Genomic DNA, 18,226 nt, shown 5'->3' on the forward strand with positions numbered 1-18,226 from the left:
GACCCCGGCCTACCTTACCCGTCTCTAGCCTACCTTATCTTGTCCTCCGCCTAACTTATCCTGACCCCAGCCTACTATCCTGAGCCCAGGCCTACCTTACCCCGCCCCCGCCTACCTTGTAGACGATGAGGTCGTGCTCGCCATCCCTCAGCGTTGTCCCGTCATATCTCATCAGCTTCACAAACGCCAGTGCAAATATTTTCTCGGATTTATCCTTGGCTGCAAAGAAATCGATAACCATCTCCCACGGCTGCCGTGGCCTCGTGACGTCAGAAACGTCAGACGCCACCAGGGCTACCTTGACGGACAACCTGACAGAACTGCCCTTAAAGAAGCATAAGTGGAGAGAGACCAGGTCGCCAGTAGGAGGCGCTTCTCCTGCAGGGATGGGCGGTGCCCGAGTCAACCTGTAACTTCCGAGCGAGCGAGCAATCCCAGTCAGAATCTCGAGCAATCCCAGTCAGAATCTCGGGGAAGTGCCAGCTGGGGGAACGAGGAGCTGACTCGAGAGGGAAGCGCCCAGGGCACCGGGAGGATGTGGAGGAAGAGCCTGCGAGACTGGAAACCAGGAGTGACGCTGGGAAAGTGATACTAAGGAGACCGCGTGCCCGTAACGCACGGACACACACGGTGGGAACGGGCAGGGTCTGCAGACACAAGGCCATCGTCAACGGCAGCCGGAGGGCAGCCCGTTCACGGCGAACACTGGCTCTCGATGGGAAAGACGAGATTGTCGATTCCTACCGGGCCCCGCGCACTGACATTAACCGCAGGCAGACTGAGGGGGAGCTCTTCTCCTGGGCAGGGACGTGCTTCCGCCAGGCACCACACGCGAGACGTGTCCCTCCCCGCCAGCGAGTGTCTGCTGGTCCCGCGTGCGACGCAGTGACCAACCGCAGAAACAGCGAGTGAGTAGCCTGGTCACACGCTCCCCCCGCCGGCCTTGTGGTTCTTCATAGTTTATGGACTGAATGGTGTCCCCCAAGTTGGTAAGTTGGGGCCCTAACCCAGAGGTGACTGTAGGGGACAAGCCGGTGAGAAGGTGTGAAGGTTCAATGAGGCCCTAAGGCTGCAGCTCCTACCCTGATAGGGACAGCAGGGCTTCCCGCTCCACGTGCGTTCACCGCGAGAAGCCGCCTTCTGCCACCCAGAGGGGCCTCCCCCCAGCCGGGCTGTGCTGGCATCCGGGTCGCAGATGTCCAGCTTCCAGAACCGTGAGAGAATGAATGTCTGTTCGCTATGCCCCAGAACATGCATTTGGTTCTGGCTGCCCGAGCTGAGTCAAATAACAGTGCTTGTCACCACAAGACCAGGCGCACATGTGTGTGCATGCGTGTGTGTGTGTGTGCATGTGTGCGTGTGTGTGTGCATGCGTGTGCATGTGTGTGTGCATGCGTATGCGTGCGTGTGTGTGTGTGCGTGTGCATGTGTGTGTTGTGGTTGCTGATGGTGAGTTTCGCCCGCTAGACGGTGAGTGGCAGGAACAGTGTGTGTTTTCTCTCTGTCGCTTCCCCAGGACAGGAGACGGTGCTCGCCGGGTATAACATGCACAAGAGAGGCCTTGTTCTACTCGGGGAGACGCCGACAGACAAGTTCTTTCAGATACAAAGGAAGTAAAACGCGGTGCTCTGTTAGGGGTGGCAGTGGGGGCAGGGACGACCCCTGCACGGCTGGAGAAGGCCTCCCAGTGAGGACGAAGGGCCTATGGGCCAAGGTGTGAATCCTGCAGGAAGCCGATGGCCAGTGCAGGGTCCTCAAGGGGACTGGGTCTGGCTGGTCGGGGGACAGACAGCCAGGGTGGCTGGTGAGGAGTGGACAGGGAGGCCCCACGACAGGCAGGGGCCAGGTCAGCTGGGGACGCATAAGAAGTCTGGACGAAGAACGGGATTCACGTGGATTCCTCAGGATGCGAACTGAGCGCAACATGGAAACACGGAGGCTCAGAGCTAGAAAATATCTTGAAAGGGACGTATCCCAGACTCTCTTTTCAGAGATGAATGGCCAGAGGTCAAAGGGGAGAGGAGCAGACTCCAGCCACCCGAGTCAGGAGCTGAGATAACAAGTCTCATTAGCCTTGGCATTCTGGTGCCCATCTGTATCTGGCACATAGTAGGTGCTCAATAAATGCTAATTAGATAAATGAATAAATGATGGACTAACCAAATATAATAAAAGTAAAAGAGATGTGCCCTAGGAATCGAAAAAAGAACTTTGTAAAAGGGCACTAGAAAACATGAAATATCTTAATTCATGTTCAGGTGAAAAGATCAGATTCTTCAAAGTGTGAGCTGATGTGAAAAAATATAAAGCCCGTCTCTGTGAAAGCCGCCGCGAAGGGCAAAACCACGTGACCATCCCCGTCAGCCGAGGGCTCCCCCTGATCTCACTGTCAAGTGGCACAGAGTAAAAAGGGTACTTTTTTTAGTAACACTGTACATCTTCCCAGCAAGGGGACCGCTGCACTTGTTACATGCTCATTAGCAGCGATTACGGGGCAGATACAAATTTTACAAAGTGTCAGGGGCCACAGAGGGCCACGTGCTGCAGAAGCCGGCCCCCGACCAGCAGGGGACATTAGCTCCTCACAGGCCGGGCCCCAAAGCCACACATCTGCTGGCGCCCCTGTAACACGGGAGCTGCTGGCTCTGGAGTTGCTAACGAGCTGCTGGAGCATGTCCGATAGTCACGTCAGCAGCAAACTTTCCAACCCTGCGGGCGGGAGGACCCCAGCCTGAGAGATCGCATCGCCTGCTCCCCGAGGGGGAGAGCAGCTCGCACTGTGCTGGGAGGGGAGGTGCACTATGGCCTCGGTTTTCCCACTTCCGACCCCGCGTGTCTGCAGACGGGGCCGCGGGGAGGCCCGGGCCACCATCCTCCCGGCAGCTGACAGCTCGGGTTTTCATCGGCAACACGCTCTGGATGCTCCACACGTCCCCGAGCCCCCACACGCTGTGGCCGGGGAGACTTCATTAATTATACAAATGTGTCATAGATGTCGGGTGATAGCATCTTGTCTATAATGAGTGCTTAAAACTGACAGGAAAAACAAGGATTCTGAAAATTAAAATGCTACGGAAGATACCCCTCCGCCCTAGTGTGATTTGTTAATTAGAGAGAATGAGCTCGCTGTAAGGGGGAGCGTGCTCACACTGTGAAACGAGAAAGCGGTGGATTCGAGAACCGTGCCCCTGCCCCCCAGCGCCCCTCCCTACCTGCTCCCTGCAGCCCCCTCGGCGTGCGCCGGCCCACTCCCGCCCCTGCCATTCCACGCATGCAGGGAGCCAGCCCCCACGGCCTTGGCTGAGAACGTACCTGACCCCGAAGTGCCCCCCCATGCATGTACCCCCCTCTGCTCACCCTACTCTTCTGCTCACAGGATTCCCCAAGATGCCCTTCTCTACTTGGCTCTTACAAGCTGGCCTCGGCCCTCAACTCCACCTCAGTTCTGCAGGAGAACCTGCTCCATGAGTTGTGTATACAGCAGGCGCCAAATAAAGACCAGGTGATGAAAGTGGCCTGGCTCCTCCCGGAGGCGTGGGAGCACGATGCTCAGGCACACAGGCCGGGTCGGAGCCAGAGCCCTTCCCTGACTAACGAGGTGACTTTGGGCCCCTGTGGAGGGGTCTGAGCCTCCGTTTCCTCATCATCGTGTGGAGTTTTGATCACATGGAACCTGTGGGATTGCTGTGAGGACTAATTACAGGACAGAGAGACCTCCGTGCCAGCAGCACAGTACGAGCACAGCGAATGTTGGTGAACATCCATTCATGGCTGTGCTTACCCAGGGCCGGCGGGAGGGCCGCACACAATTAGCAGAGCCCGGCCAGCTGCCGGGGGCCAGGGCATGGCCCTACAGCAGGCTGCCATGGTGGGCAGGGATCCCCAAGCTGCCAGCCTTCACCCCTGCTTCTCGCACTGGACTTGAACCCTGACCCTTTTAGCTGGACCCCAGCTCTGCTTCGACACCGGGGCCGCCCCGACAGGCCTCAAGGGGTTCGAGGCCACACGCAGAGCAGGAAGAGCCAGGTTTTGAAATCTCCCCCTGCCTCAGTGACTTTTCTGACGGATGGACCAGCATTACAAGCCAGAATGGATGGGAGGGATTCACAAGAACAGCAAGTAGCAGCACCTCCTCCGAAACATTGGAGAAGAAAATGAAGATCTCCCACGATGGGCTCAGGGAAATGTCGTTAACACTCCCCAGGGCATGAGCTGAAGACTGAGACCTCATTGTGTTTGGGGAACCAAGTTCCAGAACTATCCAGAACAGTCTAGAACCGTGGTCGGCAAACTGCGGCTTGCGAGCCACATGCGGCTCTTTGGCCCCTTGAGTGTGGCTCTTCCTAAGCCTTAGGAGTACCCTAATTAAGTTAATAACAATGTACCTACCTATATAGTTTAAGTTTAAAAAATTTGGCTCTCCAAAGAAATTTCAATCGTTGTACTGTTGATATTTGGCTCTGTTGGCTAATGACTTTGCCGACCACGGGTCTAGAACATGGGCAGCCTCCTGAGCCTGCCCCCTAGTTTCCCGCTGACCGGCCGGGATAGCACAGTGGTTACTCACAGTCCTGCGAGGAGCGGTGGCGGAAGGTGAAGCGGAGGTGGCTGCGGTTGACGTCCTCGATGGGGATGGCCACCTTGCGAAAGTGAAAAGGGAAGTGTATGTAAGCACCGCTGGCGCGGTCTCCTCGCAGGGGCAGCGCTGTCCCGGGGAGCGCGGGGGAGGGATGCCTAACCACCGGGCGCGGTCCCAAAGGCAGCAGCCTCGGGAACAGGAGGTAACACTGTAAAGGGTGCCCGGGACTCTGTGAGGGCCCTCAAGGTTCTTAAAGGCTCTGACCCTACAGCTAAGATTCTGGGTTTAAAGCCGACTTTTCTGTCCTCAGCCCGACCCCAGGCGTCCGGCTTCCCCGGCGGCTGCAGGGCCTGCCCCGGCGGCAGGGTGAAAGCGTTCTTGTTGTGACTGACGATGAAGCAAAAAGAGCGACTGCACGGCCGCTCGGCCAAGACTGCCCTCGCCCTCCCCTCGCACATCTGCAGCCACAGCCGCCGCGGGCACCGTGACCGGCCCTGCCATGGCCTCTCATAGCCTCCCCTCCCCGCCATTTGCTGTAAGGGCAGCATTTCCTACATAATCCAGACCCGGGAGGAGAAACACAACAGCTGTCGTTCAGGGACTCTCTCATTTGTCTCCGTGAAAGTCCTACTTTTCTGTTAAAAGGAAATGAGAGGGAATGTATCCCAAGAAACGCCCGCGTGGCTCCTTAGCGACCTCGCGTGACTTGGCGGGAGGCTCAGGGTGCCCTTCGCGGGCGGCCCCTGGGGTGGGAGGAGGGGACTTCCCCAGGCTCAGATGAGCGTTTCACCACGGACCCCGAGGGACGAAACGGCCACGTCAACGATACCTTCACGGTCTCGAACCAGCGCGGCTGCTTGACCTGGTAGTAAATGACGGACTTGTACTCGGAAATGGCCCCGTCGCCGGCGCCCGGGAAGATGACGTGCTGAGAGAGAGGGCACAGAACTCCATCAGGCCTCAGAGCTCGGCCCGCGTCCTCCCCACCTCCCGCCCCGTGAGCCGAGCCCAAGGGAGGAGAGAGCGCCCGGGAATGCCAATCACCCGCTGCCCATGGCGCGCTCCCAGCGATGCCGGGCACATCCATCCGATGCCCGCGGCCAGCATCAACCCCACTCCCAGACTGTAGGGGCCAAGCCACCTGGGATTGCTGTCCCCCACCCTTCTCACCCTCACCCCTAACGACGCCCACAGGAGGGCTGCAGAACGCTGCCTGATTCCCTCGGTAAGTCCCCCCGAATAAAGGGCTCCAGACAAAATGTAGGAGGCGGTAACACTCCCTGCAGGTCGTGCCCAGCTTGACCACTCGGCACTGCCCGCTGGGACAGGGCACAGAGCCACCCGGAGAGAAGGGTGGCCCTCCTCCTGGCAGAGCTGGGCCCCAGGTGCCCTCACAGGGCACGGCCCTCAGCCACGGTCCACAGAGCCAGCTTGGCAGGGGCTGGGACACCTGCCTTGGCTTGGCCTCCGGTCACAGAGGAGGCCGCAGCCTCTGGGCACATCCCAGGGCCCCGAGTCCCACAGCTGCTGTGGCCGCTCAGGAGGGGGCCTTGGTACCACCACCACCTGGCCGACTCTGTGCTGTTACAGGTCAGACGTCCAAGTTCAAACCCAGTTCCACCTCTCGCCTGCGCTCTGACCTGAACAAGTGAATTGATTTCTCTGGACACCAAATTCCCTCGTGTCTCCAATGAGCTAACAGCGGTATCTGAACTTCCAGGCCGCTGCCAGGTACCCGAGGAAACCCGCGTCCAGGGCAGCAGGAGAAGGGAAGGAAGACCAGGCCCCGGGCGCCCCCAAATCAGGAGCAGGTCTTTCCCAGTCTGTGCAGAGGTCAGAGGTGAACACCTGCAGTCAGTACCTCCAGCCGCTTGCCGTCTTCATCGTAAACAGACACCGTAACCTCCACGTTCTTCGCTGTGGTTTTGCTTCCTTTATCGAAATCTCCTTGGACTAATGTCACGTAGATGTCATTTCGAACATCACCTGGCGGGGGGAGGGGAATTACACCTTGAAAACCAATCAATCCGTCATCCATTGTGTAAACGGGAATTTTGTAAAAGGGTCTAACGTGTTAGCTCTCCTAGCTGAGCGTTATGAATGCTGCGTTAGAGGATCACAAAATACTTCCCACAAAATAGTCTCCGCCTATTGAGGCACGACAGGGGCAATTTCATCATCGTGGTGAGAGTGCAAGAAAGAGGGAACAGGCCAAGGCCCCTAACTATATGCTGGGTCTTGTCTTGCCCTGGGCAGAGGCGCCCCACCCCTCTGGGGGGCCCACGCCCTGAGCAGACCGAATGCTGGTGGTGTCTGCAAGGACTCAGCCCCTCCGTGTCCATGGTGCCCTGGGCCCCTGTCGCCACCCGTCAGACCACTGGCTGTGGTCATAGTCCCGGTGCCAAGGAATATCACCGACATCAACCAGGACACCAAGGACAACGGGCGAGGGGGGCCTCTTGTACATTTTACTAGGAGCTGAGCAAAAAGCTGACGAAGAATTCAAACCACAAGCCCTGTCCAGCGAGTGGCCTGGGATCAGGGACCAGGGACCAGGGACCAGGGACCAGGGATGCATCAGGAGAGAAACCTTCTGCCTGGTTCTCCCTCCCTCCTGGGGGGCAGCTACCGGGAGCCTGAACGGGGACCCTGAGGAGCAAGAGAATAAACAGACCTGGGGGTCTTTTTAAGGGAGAGGGAGGGACAGAAACATCAGTGATGAGAGAGAACCATGGATCGGCACCTCCTGCACGCCCCACACTGGGGATGGAGCCCACAACCCGGGCCTGTGCCCTGACCAGGAATGGAACCATGACCTCCTGTTTCATAGGTCAATGCTCAACCACTGAGGCCAGGGATGTCATATTTTATTTTTATTCAAATGCAGTTGGCATTCAATACAGACCTGTGCATTTTAAAGTGAGATGGGACATAAATTGTGCAAAAAAAAAAAAGCAACTAATGAGCTCAAGACATCCCTCGCACTGAGCACAGAGGAAGCCCTGATAGGGGCCCGAAGGGGAGAACTTAGCGAAGCTTCGTTAGCTGCGTGATGTGGGGGAAGCATCGCATCCGGGACTGCTCCTCGCTGTCCCTCAGCCACACCCGCGGGTGCCCCACCTTGTCCTGCGGGGGACTCGGGAACAGTTCCGTCCAGAGTAGCAACAGCCCCCTCTGGGCCAAAGACAAGGATCCCTTAAGAAGCCTCCTTGTTTTCTGTGTTGTTGTTGTTGTTGTTTTCTGCTCTATTCTGCTTTTCATGGATCCAAGGTGGAAATTAAGCTTTCATTTCAAAGTCATTATGATACGAATCCCAGCAGTCGCTAGGGCAGCCGCAGCAGCTGCTGGGGACGGAAGCGGCGCACCAGGACCCTGACCCTGAGCGTCGTTGGGAATGACGGGGAGCAGGGCCAGGCTGGAGGCATGGATGCGGGCCCAGGACCTGCCACCAGTGAGCTGTGCGACCTGGGACAGTCACCTAGCCTCCCACCGCTAACTGTCATCCGTAAGGCAGGGTGGGCTGCGGGGTCCCTCAGCCTGAAAGGTCTATCGAGGCACAAAATAACCCCAAAGGGGGCCCGAGGCTCCCAGAGGCCCCGCCAGCCAGAGGACCACCACGCTGGGAGGTGGCCAAACGCCAAGTCCCCTCTCCCGCTGGCCCGGAGACACCCACTGTGGGGCCGCCAGAGGAAGACCCACAGCTGGGCGCTCCCAAGAGGACGCAGCTCGTGCCTCCGGCTCCACGGCTTCCTCGGAGGGAGGGAGGCCGTGGGAGGAGGCTGGGGGCCTCCCAGAAAGGCTGACTGCTGTGCCTCAGGCCCTGAGCTGATCCCTGCGGATCCTTGGGCTTCGGCGTTGCTGCTACTTATCCTGACAGCACAGAGCACCAACTGGTCCGACAGGCGGGGACGATGTTATTCTCATTCTTCAGATGAGGAGACCGCAGCTGAGAGGGGTCAGCACATGTCCAGGGCCCAGCACCAGGGAGGAACAGGGTGGGACCAAGAGCCGGGTGCCTGACCAGGTCCTGCCTGCTCAGCGCTGGGGACACTGTGGCGAGGAGGCAGTGACCACAACCTCCCCCAGGGGCTGTCACACAGCCGGAACCTGACAGGGAGTGTTCACCTACACTGTGCTCCCTCCACTCGGCCCACCGTCTGGATGACTCAACACTGTTACAGCATCAGAAACCAGGGGAGCCCAGGCACCCCTGTGAACCCACAGCACCATCATAAAGGATCGCCTCAATCCTAGAGGGACCCAACTTAGCCTGGGACAGTCACAAGCATCGTCACCAACCCACGAGCCTGGCAGTGACTGCCACACAGCTCCCCACAGACCCCGCCGGACCTCCTGCCCCCATTACTGCGTGTGACCCCACCTGACGCACAAGCTTCCCGCCGGGGCCGCGGCAGCAAGGGGACGTGGCTCGGCCAAGGCCGGGCCCGCAGAGCCGTGGCACTTCCCCAGCTGCTGACAGAAGGCTCGGGCTCTCGGGCTGGGATGCTGGCAGAGGCTTATTTCACCCTCTGGTCCCTGTTCCGGCTCCCTGAGCAGTCGCTCCCCCACCCTCCCAGGTCGCTGTAACCAAGAGAAGCCGCCGCCCTCAGCCCGGCCCCGCAGCACCTGCCTGCAGAAATGACGCAAAACCACGCGGGGATCACGGCCGCACACACCAGCCCTCTGCTTGCCAGAGCTCCCACGGGTCCCTGTCCACGTGGCGCTCAGCGGCCAGCTCTGTGACGTCCCCAAACGCCAGCCACCTCCACACCACGGCCAGCCACGCGGGAGGAAGCGGCTCTTACCGGGCATGATGATCTCGGGGAACCCCGTCTTCCGAGCCACGGCCGTGGTCCTGTCCACCAAGTGAGGAAACTCCTTCCTGATCTGATGGACGTCTCCAGGGAGCAACTTCAGAGTGACCCACAGGCCTAGGGAGACAAGAGGCGCGTCCGTTACGTTTTATCTCGTCCGTGTCTAAAAGAAGGCATCACAAAACCAGCTCAACGAACGAGCAACTCCTCGTTCATGGCATAAGGCTGTAAGAGAAAAGGTCGTGTATGAGGAGGGGGGAGGAGAGGGGCCAGGAGGAGGCGGCTGGCCAGGGCATCACCTGCGTCGGATTGGCTGGGTTACAAATCCCGCTCAGCCGGGGCAGCAGGACAGGCGTGCACGCGGACAGCGCTGAGCGCCAGCTCTGCCCAGGACCAGAGGCTTTCGAGCTCACGTGCACTGAAGGTAAACCATGAGCTCGCATTTTGGGGGGATGGTTGAAAGGCTTTTGCTTCTCATTCTCCCAAGGGGAACAACAGAGGAGAACCAGGGAGGTAAATTCTCAGCTTCACGAACCCAAAGTTCCAAATTGCTGAGCAGCACCCGAGCTCTGCAGAAGGCGGGCGGCAGAGCGCTGGGCTGTGGGCCACCACCAGGCCAGCCCCACCGGACAGGGCCAGCCCCACCGGACAGGGCCAGCCCCACTGGACAGGGCCAGCCTCATGGGACAGGGCCAGCCCCACCGGACAGGGCCGGCCCCACAGGACCAGGCCAGCCCCACCGGACAGGGCCAGCCTCACCGGACAGGGCCGGCCCCACAGGACCAGGCCAGCCCCACCGGACAGGGCCAACCCCACCGGACAGGGCCGGCCCCACAGGACCAGGCCAGCCCCACCGGACAGGGCCAACCCCACCGGACAGGGCCAGCCCCACTGGACAGGGCCAGCCCCACAGGACCGGGCCAGCCCCACCGGGACAGGGCCAGCCCCACTGGACAGGGCCAGCCCCACAGGACCAGGCCAGCCCCACCGGACAGGGCCAGCCCCACCGGGACAGGGCCAGCCCCACTGGACAGGGCCAGCCCCACAGGACCGGGCCAGCCCCACTGGACAGGGCCGGACCCACCGGACCGGGCCAGCCCCACCGGGACAGGGCCAACCCCACTGGACAGGGCCAGCCCCGCTCTTTGCTCTTCCTGTGACTGAATAGTATAAGCTCATCAACATGGAGGACTCTAAGAGCAGGAGAGCCGAGGGCAGCCAGGGTCCTGGGGGCCAAGCTGACAGTGGCTCCAGAGATACAGCTGCCATTGGACCTCCCCATGGTTTGTAAAGGGCTCTGAGCAGATGACTCCTGGGTTAGCTAGACACGGCTCTGTCTGCCATCGGTGATGGTGGTAGTGACGATGGGGACGATGAGGATGGAGACGATGGGGAGGAAGAAGAGGGAGATGGTCATGAGGAGGAACCATCCTCATGGTTCCATGATGGTGATGGATGATGGTGGCTCAGTGGTTGAGCCTGCACCCATGAACCAGGAGGTCGTGGTTCGATTCCCGGTCAAAGCACATGGCTGGGGTGCAGGCTCGATCCCCAGTAGGGGGTCTGTGGGAGGCAGCCAACCGATGATGTTTCTGTCACCAATGTTTCTATCTTTCTCTCCCTCTCTCTTCCTCTCCCTCTAAAAATCAATACAAACATATTTAAAAAAAAATACAGGTGCCTGGACCCACCCCAGAGACTGACTTAAAAAAAAGAAAGAAAAGGCTCTGTCTAGAGAGGTTACATTTCATGACGTTGGGGTTGGAGTTTTTGCTTCACGGATGGTTGGCAGGGAGGCGGTAGTTCACAGCCAAGGCCCCTCTACCACAGAGGGTGGGCTCCTCGGACTCAATTCACCCTCCCTGAGAGCGATGGGAAGGGAACCAAGGGGACTGTTCCTTACACGCTACCCACACAGCTCACTAGACGATGCATCGGGGTTGCTCCCTGAGTGCTAGGAGCTCACAGGAAGTCTCCATTGAATCAGGGGCTGCGAAGTGGACTTCCCCAGGTGCGAGAAGCAGCCCCAGGCAGGAGGGCTCTGCCGGCGCCTTCCCCTCGGCTGGGCAGGGCCTGGATAAACAGTTGTTTTCCGGGGCCTCCCGGCCGCCGAGTGCCAGCTGTCACCAGCCGAGGTGACTGATTCATCGCCTCTGCCAACAGAAGGGCAGCTGCTGGGGAGCTTGTCAGTGTGGGATTAAAAATGATGAGTGTTAGACGGGCCGCGGGAAGGAGAAATCCCTCCATCACAAAACTGAAGGGGAAGGAGGGCAAAATGAGCCCACGATCTCGGGGGGCGGGAGGGGGCGTCTCAGGAAACAAAGTGGCAGCGATTAGGCCGCCACCGGCAAGGAACGCTGCGACAGGAGCACGTGCGGAGGTGGGTATGTCGAGCATCTCATGTTTCTCTAAACAGCAAGTGAAATAACAGCCGGAGACGGTTACTCTATGCTCCTGTGAGGCCATTCAAGTGCTTTTCAAAATGATTAGGATGAAAGGAGCGGCTGGATAAGACTGGGGAAGGCAAACAGATGAGTTGCTTCTAGTCTCATCAACTCTGATTTCCAAAGGCTTAATTGTTTCCCACTCTGTCGAACCCTCACATCAAGGAAGTTGGCTCTTAGCAGAGCTTACAAGGGTGATCAGCAAGAAAATCTTCATAATGCTCTTCCCTGTCTCTCTTGTCACCTACTCTGTCCTTTGTCAGGCAAACGACTACAGACATTATCCCCGGATGCCATCATCACCATCATCAACATCGTCATCACCATCATCATCACCACCATCACCATCATCACTATCCTCATCTTCTTCCTCCTTGTCACCATCATCACCACCATTATCACATCACTATCATCACCATTCTCCTCCTCCTCCTTCTCCTTACCATCATCATCTCCATCGTCATCTCCATCATCACTACCACCATCAACATCACCATCACCACCATCCTCTTCTTCCTCCTCCTTGTCACCATCACCACCATCACCACCACCATCACTATCATCACCATTCTCCACCTCCTCCTCCCCCTCACCATCATCACCACCATCATCATTACCACCCTCTTCCTCCTCCTCATCACCACCATCACAATTGTCATCATCTTCATCATTGTATTTATTATCATCATCATCACCATCATCATGATCATCATCAAACTAAAATGCAAACCACACAGCACTGTCCAAACTCAAGCCAGTGGACATTTGCAGAAACAAAACAACAGAATACGTACCTTGGCCCTTGTGGTTGACTTCTTTGGCAGCAATGACTTTGTTTATAACAGTCTGTAGGAAGTCATTCTCCCCTGCCACCCTGGGTGAAAAACGGGATGACATGTTCAGCGGCTTGTGTCGAATGGCGTCGTCCAACGCGAGCCTGGAGGGCACGGGACGACCAAGACCACAGGAGACAAAGGGGCACAGAGACCCAGAGGTCACGGTAACAAGGGAACACAAGAGATCAGCGTCACCGAGTGCGAGAGAGTCATCGTGAGTCAACGCACGACAAAGGACAGGATAGGTGACAAGAGAGACAGGGGAGAGCATTGATCAGGAAAATGCCGAACCACACGAGAACAGTACAGCAAACGAGGTCGACCCTATCCCCGGGAAACAAGTGGGCACCAGACCTCACCCCCTTCTCCTAAGCAGTAAAAAGGGAGCTAATCGGAAAGTACGCAGTTGGGTGGCATTTAATCCCAAGGAAATTTATGGACATTCCTTCCATTTCAATCATTCTGAAGCCTAGCGTAGGGCAAGGGGCAGGTGGTTTGAAGGGAAAAAGCAAAATCAAGATTTTTTAAAAAGGATCCCTGCCACCACTTGGGTGGCGCTCCAAAGGGCCGTGTACTCCATGGGAAAAGAACGGCACAGTCTTGGAGACTCCAACGACCATCCCTGGAACGTGAAATTCATGGCACAATTATGAATGTGAGCCCTGGCCGGTTGGACCAAAAGGTCGAGGGTTCCATTCCCGGTCAAGGGCACATACTTAGGCCCTGGTCAAGGTGTGTGTGGGTGGCAACCAATCGATGTCTCTCTCTCATGCACATCAATGTTTCTCTCTCTCCCTCCCCCCTCCTCCCTCTCTTCTATTCTCTCTCGAAATCGATGGGAAAGATATCCTCGGGTGAGGATAAAATAATAATAAGTATGAATGGGCCCATCAATGTTTTCAGGGCTCATGAATGAGGACCCGTTCATAGACGTGAGCAGAGCGTAAAGCGGTGTGGCACAGCCGGGACACTATGCAACGAGCGAGGAAATCCGTCGTGTGCACCATGTTTAACATCATTTCTAGGACCAAGGGCACGTGCTATTCATCACTAAGCCCCATTGCTCAGGAGCTGAGGACTGTTTACACTGACTCCCCCAGTGACCAGACAGACAGCGAGAGAGAGAGGGACTGCGCTTCCCTTCCCTAAACTTACCCTGCAACATCATACATCAGTTTTAATGGAGCAAAAAAACGGTGTCATTAGCATGCATTTCCCAAAGAGCGGGTTTCATCACTTATTCTGCACCTAAAAGCTGCGGTTTGTTCCTAACGCTGCAAATATCCACTGTACGTGATCAGCCTTCCTTTGGTGGAGCAAGGAGTTTGAGTTTCAAATCACAGGAAGAGCTCACCTGTAATAACACTTTGTAAAGTGGATGTCTCGCTAAAAGGCAGAAAAGGATGGTGGCACTTCACTGTCCTGAGTAGCTCGTAACGCGTCCCAGTGAAACTGAGATCAGCGCGTCTACAACTAAGAATCGAATCCCCCAACTTTTCAACCGGGAACCCGTGTTTTGTTTTCTTTCCTTTGACTTTTCCCAGAAGTCGCGGGCAGGCAATGGGCGATTCCCACTAAAGGCTACAACTGGGCCTCCAGACGCTCCCAGGTCTCATATACACAACAGCATTAAAGAGAACTGGGCAGCCCGGCCGGTGTGGCTCAGTGGTTGAGCATCGACCATGAGCCAAGAGCTCACCGGTTCCATTCCTGGTCAGGGCTCATGCTGGGTCGCGGGCTCCATCCCCAGTAGGGGGCATGCAGGAGGCAGCCGGTCAATGTTTCTCACTATCCTTCTCTCTTCCTCTCTCTCTCTAAATATCAATAAAAACATATTTTTAAAAAATAAAGTAAAAGAAAACTGTCCTGAGTAGCTCGTAACACGTCCCAGTGAAATTGAGATCAGCGCGTCTACAACTAAGCATCAAATCCCCTAGCTTTTCAACGGGTGAAGGAAGCAGCTTAATATCATCATCTTATAAAGGTGTGTCTTGTATTTTACCTCCATAGCTGCCCGTGTTCAAAAATGACATCCCCCCTGAGCACGGAGGAATCTTCCAGATCGTGCAGAGGGCTCCTCTGTAACTAGATGCACTGGGTGTGATTCCAGAGCAGCTCCGCCCCATAGAACAGCGGTTCTCAACCTTCCTAATGCCGCGACCCTTTAATACAGTTCCTCATGTTGTGGTGACCCCCAATTTCATTGTTACAAATTGAACATAATTAAAGCATAGTGATTAATCACAAAAACAATATGTAATTATATATGTGTTTTCCGATGGTCTTAGGCGACCCCTGTGAAAGGGTCGTTCGACCCCCAAAGGGGGCGCGACCCACAGGTTGAGAACCGCTGCCATAGACTATTCTGCAATGACGGACATGTCCCATATCTGCGCTGACCCATATGGGAGCCACAGCCCTATGGACACGTTAGCACTGGACACGCTAAAAGGGATGCGTGTGACTGAGGAGCTGAATATCTAGTTGCATTTAATTTCCATTCACTGAAATAGCCCACATGGCTGGCGGTTGCTGGACTGGACAGAAAAATAGAAGCCACATCAGGCCTCGGCTCCTGTGGGGAGATTCCTAGAGGGGAACCGCCGTCCAAGCCAACACCGCAGGGGTTCCTGCTCTTCTGTCAAAAAGACTGCAGAGCTGTCTGCTGAGCCAGGCTTCCGGACGCTGTCTGACCAGATCACCTGCCTACAGAGCACACCTTCCACTCTCAGCTAGAAGCCGGGGTCAGTCCTGGGCTGAGTGGGCTGGTCCGTCGGGCAAGGGTTGCTGGTGCCAACGGAGGTGCACCCCACATCTGCTGCCCTCCCCACCCCGGCCCGGGACAGGCCTCCTGCAGCCACCCACCTGCCTGCAAACCCCCATAGCCAGCACCTGGAGACAGTGTGCAACTTCTACAATAAAACCTGTCTGGAGTCTGAGGCCACTAAAGCCAAATCAGAAAAGAGGAGAAGAGACAGAACCCAGGGCAGGCCCAGTGCCGGTCCTTCCTTGTCATCTATTCTTCCGAGAGCGCACACCCCGGGGGAAGCTGTCTGACACGTGGCCTCGCCCATTCTAATTCCTCCTCCTCTCTGGGCCCCGTCTGAGGGGCAGGGTTGCCCGCAGAGTGGCGGCTCACCATTCCCTGGACACCCTCTTGCGTTATCTCCAGGGAAATGACACCAGGCCTTCCAGCCTTTTCTACGGGATCTGCCTTCACATCAGAGCATCAATCGAACGAGTCTCCTCCGGGTGCCTCCAAGGCCCCCACCTCTCTACAGACATCTGTCCGAACAGACAAATCCTTCAAAGTGGGTGCGGATCCAGGCCGCTGAGCAACAACCGAGACAGGAGCGCCCGCGGCCTGAGCACGGGCGTGGAGGAGTCATTCCTCGCTCTAGGAAAGCATCCATCATTCTCTGGTTTGGTCTGCTGTTTTAGGAACAGCAGTCTCCTGTGAGGAATCTGAAAGCACTGTATTTGGAGAATGTGAATCGCTACGAGAATAAATCAATTACATAAAGAAACATCCACGCTCGGAGGGAATAGAAATTCTGCGTGTCCTGCGTGATAAGGCGATTCCGGGATCACATGGAAAGTGTTCTACCTGCAGGACCAACCTCGAACCCAGGGCTCTCTTCTGGCTACAAAAATCCCATGGGCTACAGCAGTGACTACACGGACTTTTCGTTATTTCCAAAGAACCCATCCCTGCGTGTGCTGACCGGACCGACTTGACCATGAAGATCACTGTCACCAGCACACGCTGCTCTAGGGCACCCGCTGCGCATGCGGAGGGCTCCATACTTACGGCTGGAAGGGGATGAAATGCTGCTTGTCCTCGTCGTCTACTTTTCCATTTATTATATCTGTTACATCCATCACTGGGGACAAGAACAGAACAGAGATTGTTTTGCTGACATGCCATCATCAGAGAAAAATAAACAAACAAACAAAGGAACATCAGAGCGCCTGCTGACACACAGCGGGGTGAGCCGCGTGGCGCAAGTTCCTTACAGTCAGGTCACTCATCTTCCCGTTTGAAAGATGAATACAGTCTCCGAAACACTGGCCAAGTGGGGGCGGGGCTCCAAGGACAGAGTTCCACGTAATCAATCCCTTTGCCTGGGATCCAACGGGCCCCCTAGCGGGGTACCTCCCAGGAGGACTTTGTGGGTTGGAATGTTCTAGAAAAGCGAGTACCTAAGCCAGGGGTCCTCAAACTACGGCCCGCGGGCCACATGCAAATACAAATATTGTATTTGTTCCCATTTTGTTTTTTTTACTTCAAAATAAGATATGTGCAGTGTGCATAGGAATTTGTTCATAGTTGTTTTTTTTTAAACTATAGTCCAGCCCTCCAACGGTCTGAGGGACAGTGAACTGGCCCCCTGTTTAAAAAGTTTGAGGACCCCTGACCTAAGCCCTAGCAGGGGCAGTGGAGGACCTCAACTGGGATGGTGATTCCCCGAGCCCACCTTCCCGCCTGTGGCTGGAGCAGCAGGTCGTGGGGAAATACAGCTGTTACTTCGGGGTCTTTATAGTCTGGTGAGGTGGCAAATACATTCAATTGTGTGTGTGCGGAGGGATCTGCGATGGAAGGGTTCATAGAGGGGTGAGGCCATGGGGGAGAAGTGGGGCTCAGGGAGAGTCTGCGGGGAAAGGATGCTTTGACCTTTGTCTTTATAAAAAGTGTAAATTAAATGCACAGATTGTACTCTAGTTCAATGAGTTTTGAAAAATGCACACATCCATGGAAACGCCACGCCAATCAAAACATAAATCGTTTTCATCCCACACACAAGTCCACATGTGGAGGCTGGGAAGATCCCACTGTAATTAATCTACAGGAAGGGAAAGCTGCCCTGGCCAGTGGGCTCGATGTTGGAGTGTCCGCCCAGGCACCAACGGGTCATGGGTTCCATTCCCGGTCATGGGCATGTACCTGGGTTGCAGGTTCGATCCCTGCCCTGGTCAGGGTGTGTGCGGAAGGCAACCAATCAATGTGTCTCTCTCACATCGATGTTTCTCTCTCTCCCCCTTCCTCCCCTCTTTCTCCCCCCTACCCTCCCCCCTTCCATTCTCTCTAAAAAAATCAATGGGAAAATTATCCTTGGGTGAGGATTAACATAAAAATAAACAAGGAAGGGAAAGCGGTTGGCCTGGCTGGGATGGACTGGGCTTGGAGAAGTCGGTGCTCTCACAGGAACTTATCACTGTCCTGGTGCCTGACAACCGCAGCCTTCACAGCAGCGGTGTGGGAAGGGCCCCCGTACACACACTGTCAGTGACCGCTCTGGTCACTTCAGGGAAGCCCAATGCATCAGAGGGAAAAATAAAATATCTCCTTAAAACTACCCTAGAGGCGGCAGAGAGAAATAGGGATCCTGAAAAATTACAGGTGCTTCAACCATAATATGAGATTACCCATAAGAGTTGGACAGGTTCTGAAAAATAGAGGTGCAATGTTCATGCACGTGTTCAGGAGGTGAGGAATGGAAACGTGACAGGATTCCTGAATCCGTGCTCGGGGGACCTCGCAAAAGGCAGCCG

The 18,226-nt window shown here is 56.2% G+C and overlaps 1 protein-coding gene across 1 annotated transcript in view; it reads right to left on the reverse strand.

Moving 5' to 3' along the window:
* The window catches only part of LOC102416933 (dedicator of cytokinesis protein 1), a 110,922-nt gene that overhangs the window by 46,690 nt on the left and 46,006 nt on the right, over window positions 1-18,226 (reverse strand). The window contains exons 14-20 of the mRNA XM_023745882.1: window positions 16,485-16,557; window positions 12,632-12,774; window positions 9,385-9,510; window positions 6,441-6,565; window positions 5,409-5,507; window positions 4,568-4,640; window positions 112-219 (exon numbers count right to left, since the gene is read on the reverse strand). Coding sequence (XP_023601650.1) covers window positions 112-219; window positions 4,568-4,640; window positions 5,409-5,507; window positions 6,441-6,565; window positions 9,385-9,510; window positions 12,632-12,774; window positions 16,485-16,557 — 747 coding nt within the window. The remainder of the gene's footprint in view (window positions 1-111; window positions 220-4,567; window positions 4,641-5,408; window positions 5,508-6,440; window positions 6,566-9,384; window positions 9,511-12,631; window positions 12,775-16,484; window positions 16,558-18,226) is intronic.

The sequence above is a fragment of the Myotis lucifugus genome, unplaced genomic scaffold, assembly GCF_000147115.1.
Source record: "Myotis lucifugus unplaced genomic scaffold, Myoluc2.0 scaffold_599, whole genome shotgun sequence".
NCBI classification, from domain to species: domain Eukaryota; kingdom Metazoa; phylum Chordata; class Mammalia; order Chiroptera; family Vespertilionidae; genus Myotis; species Myotis lucifugus.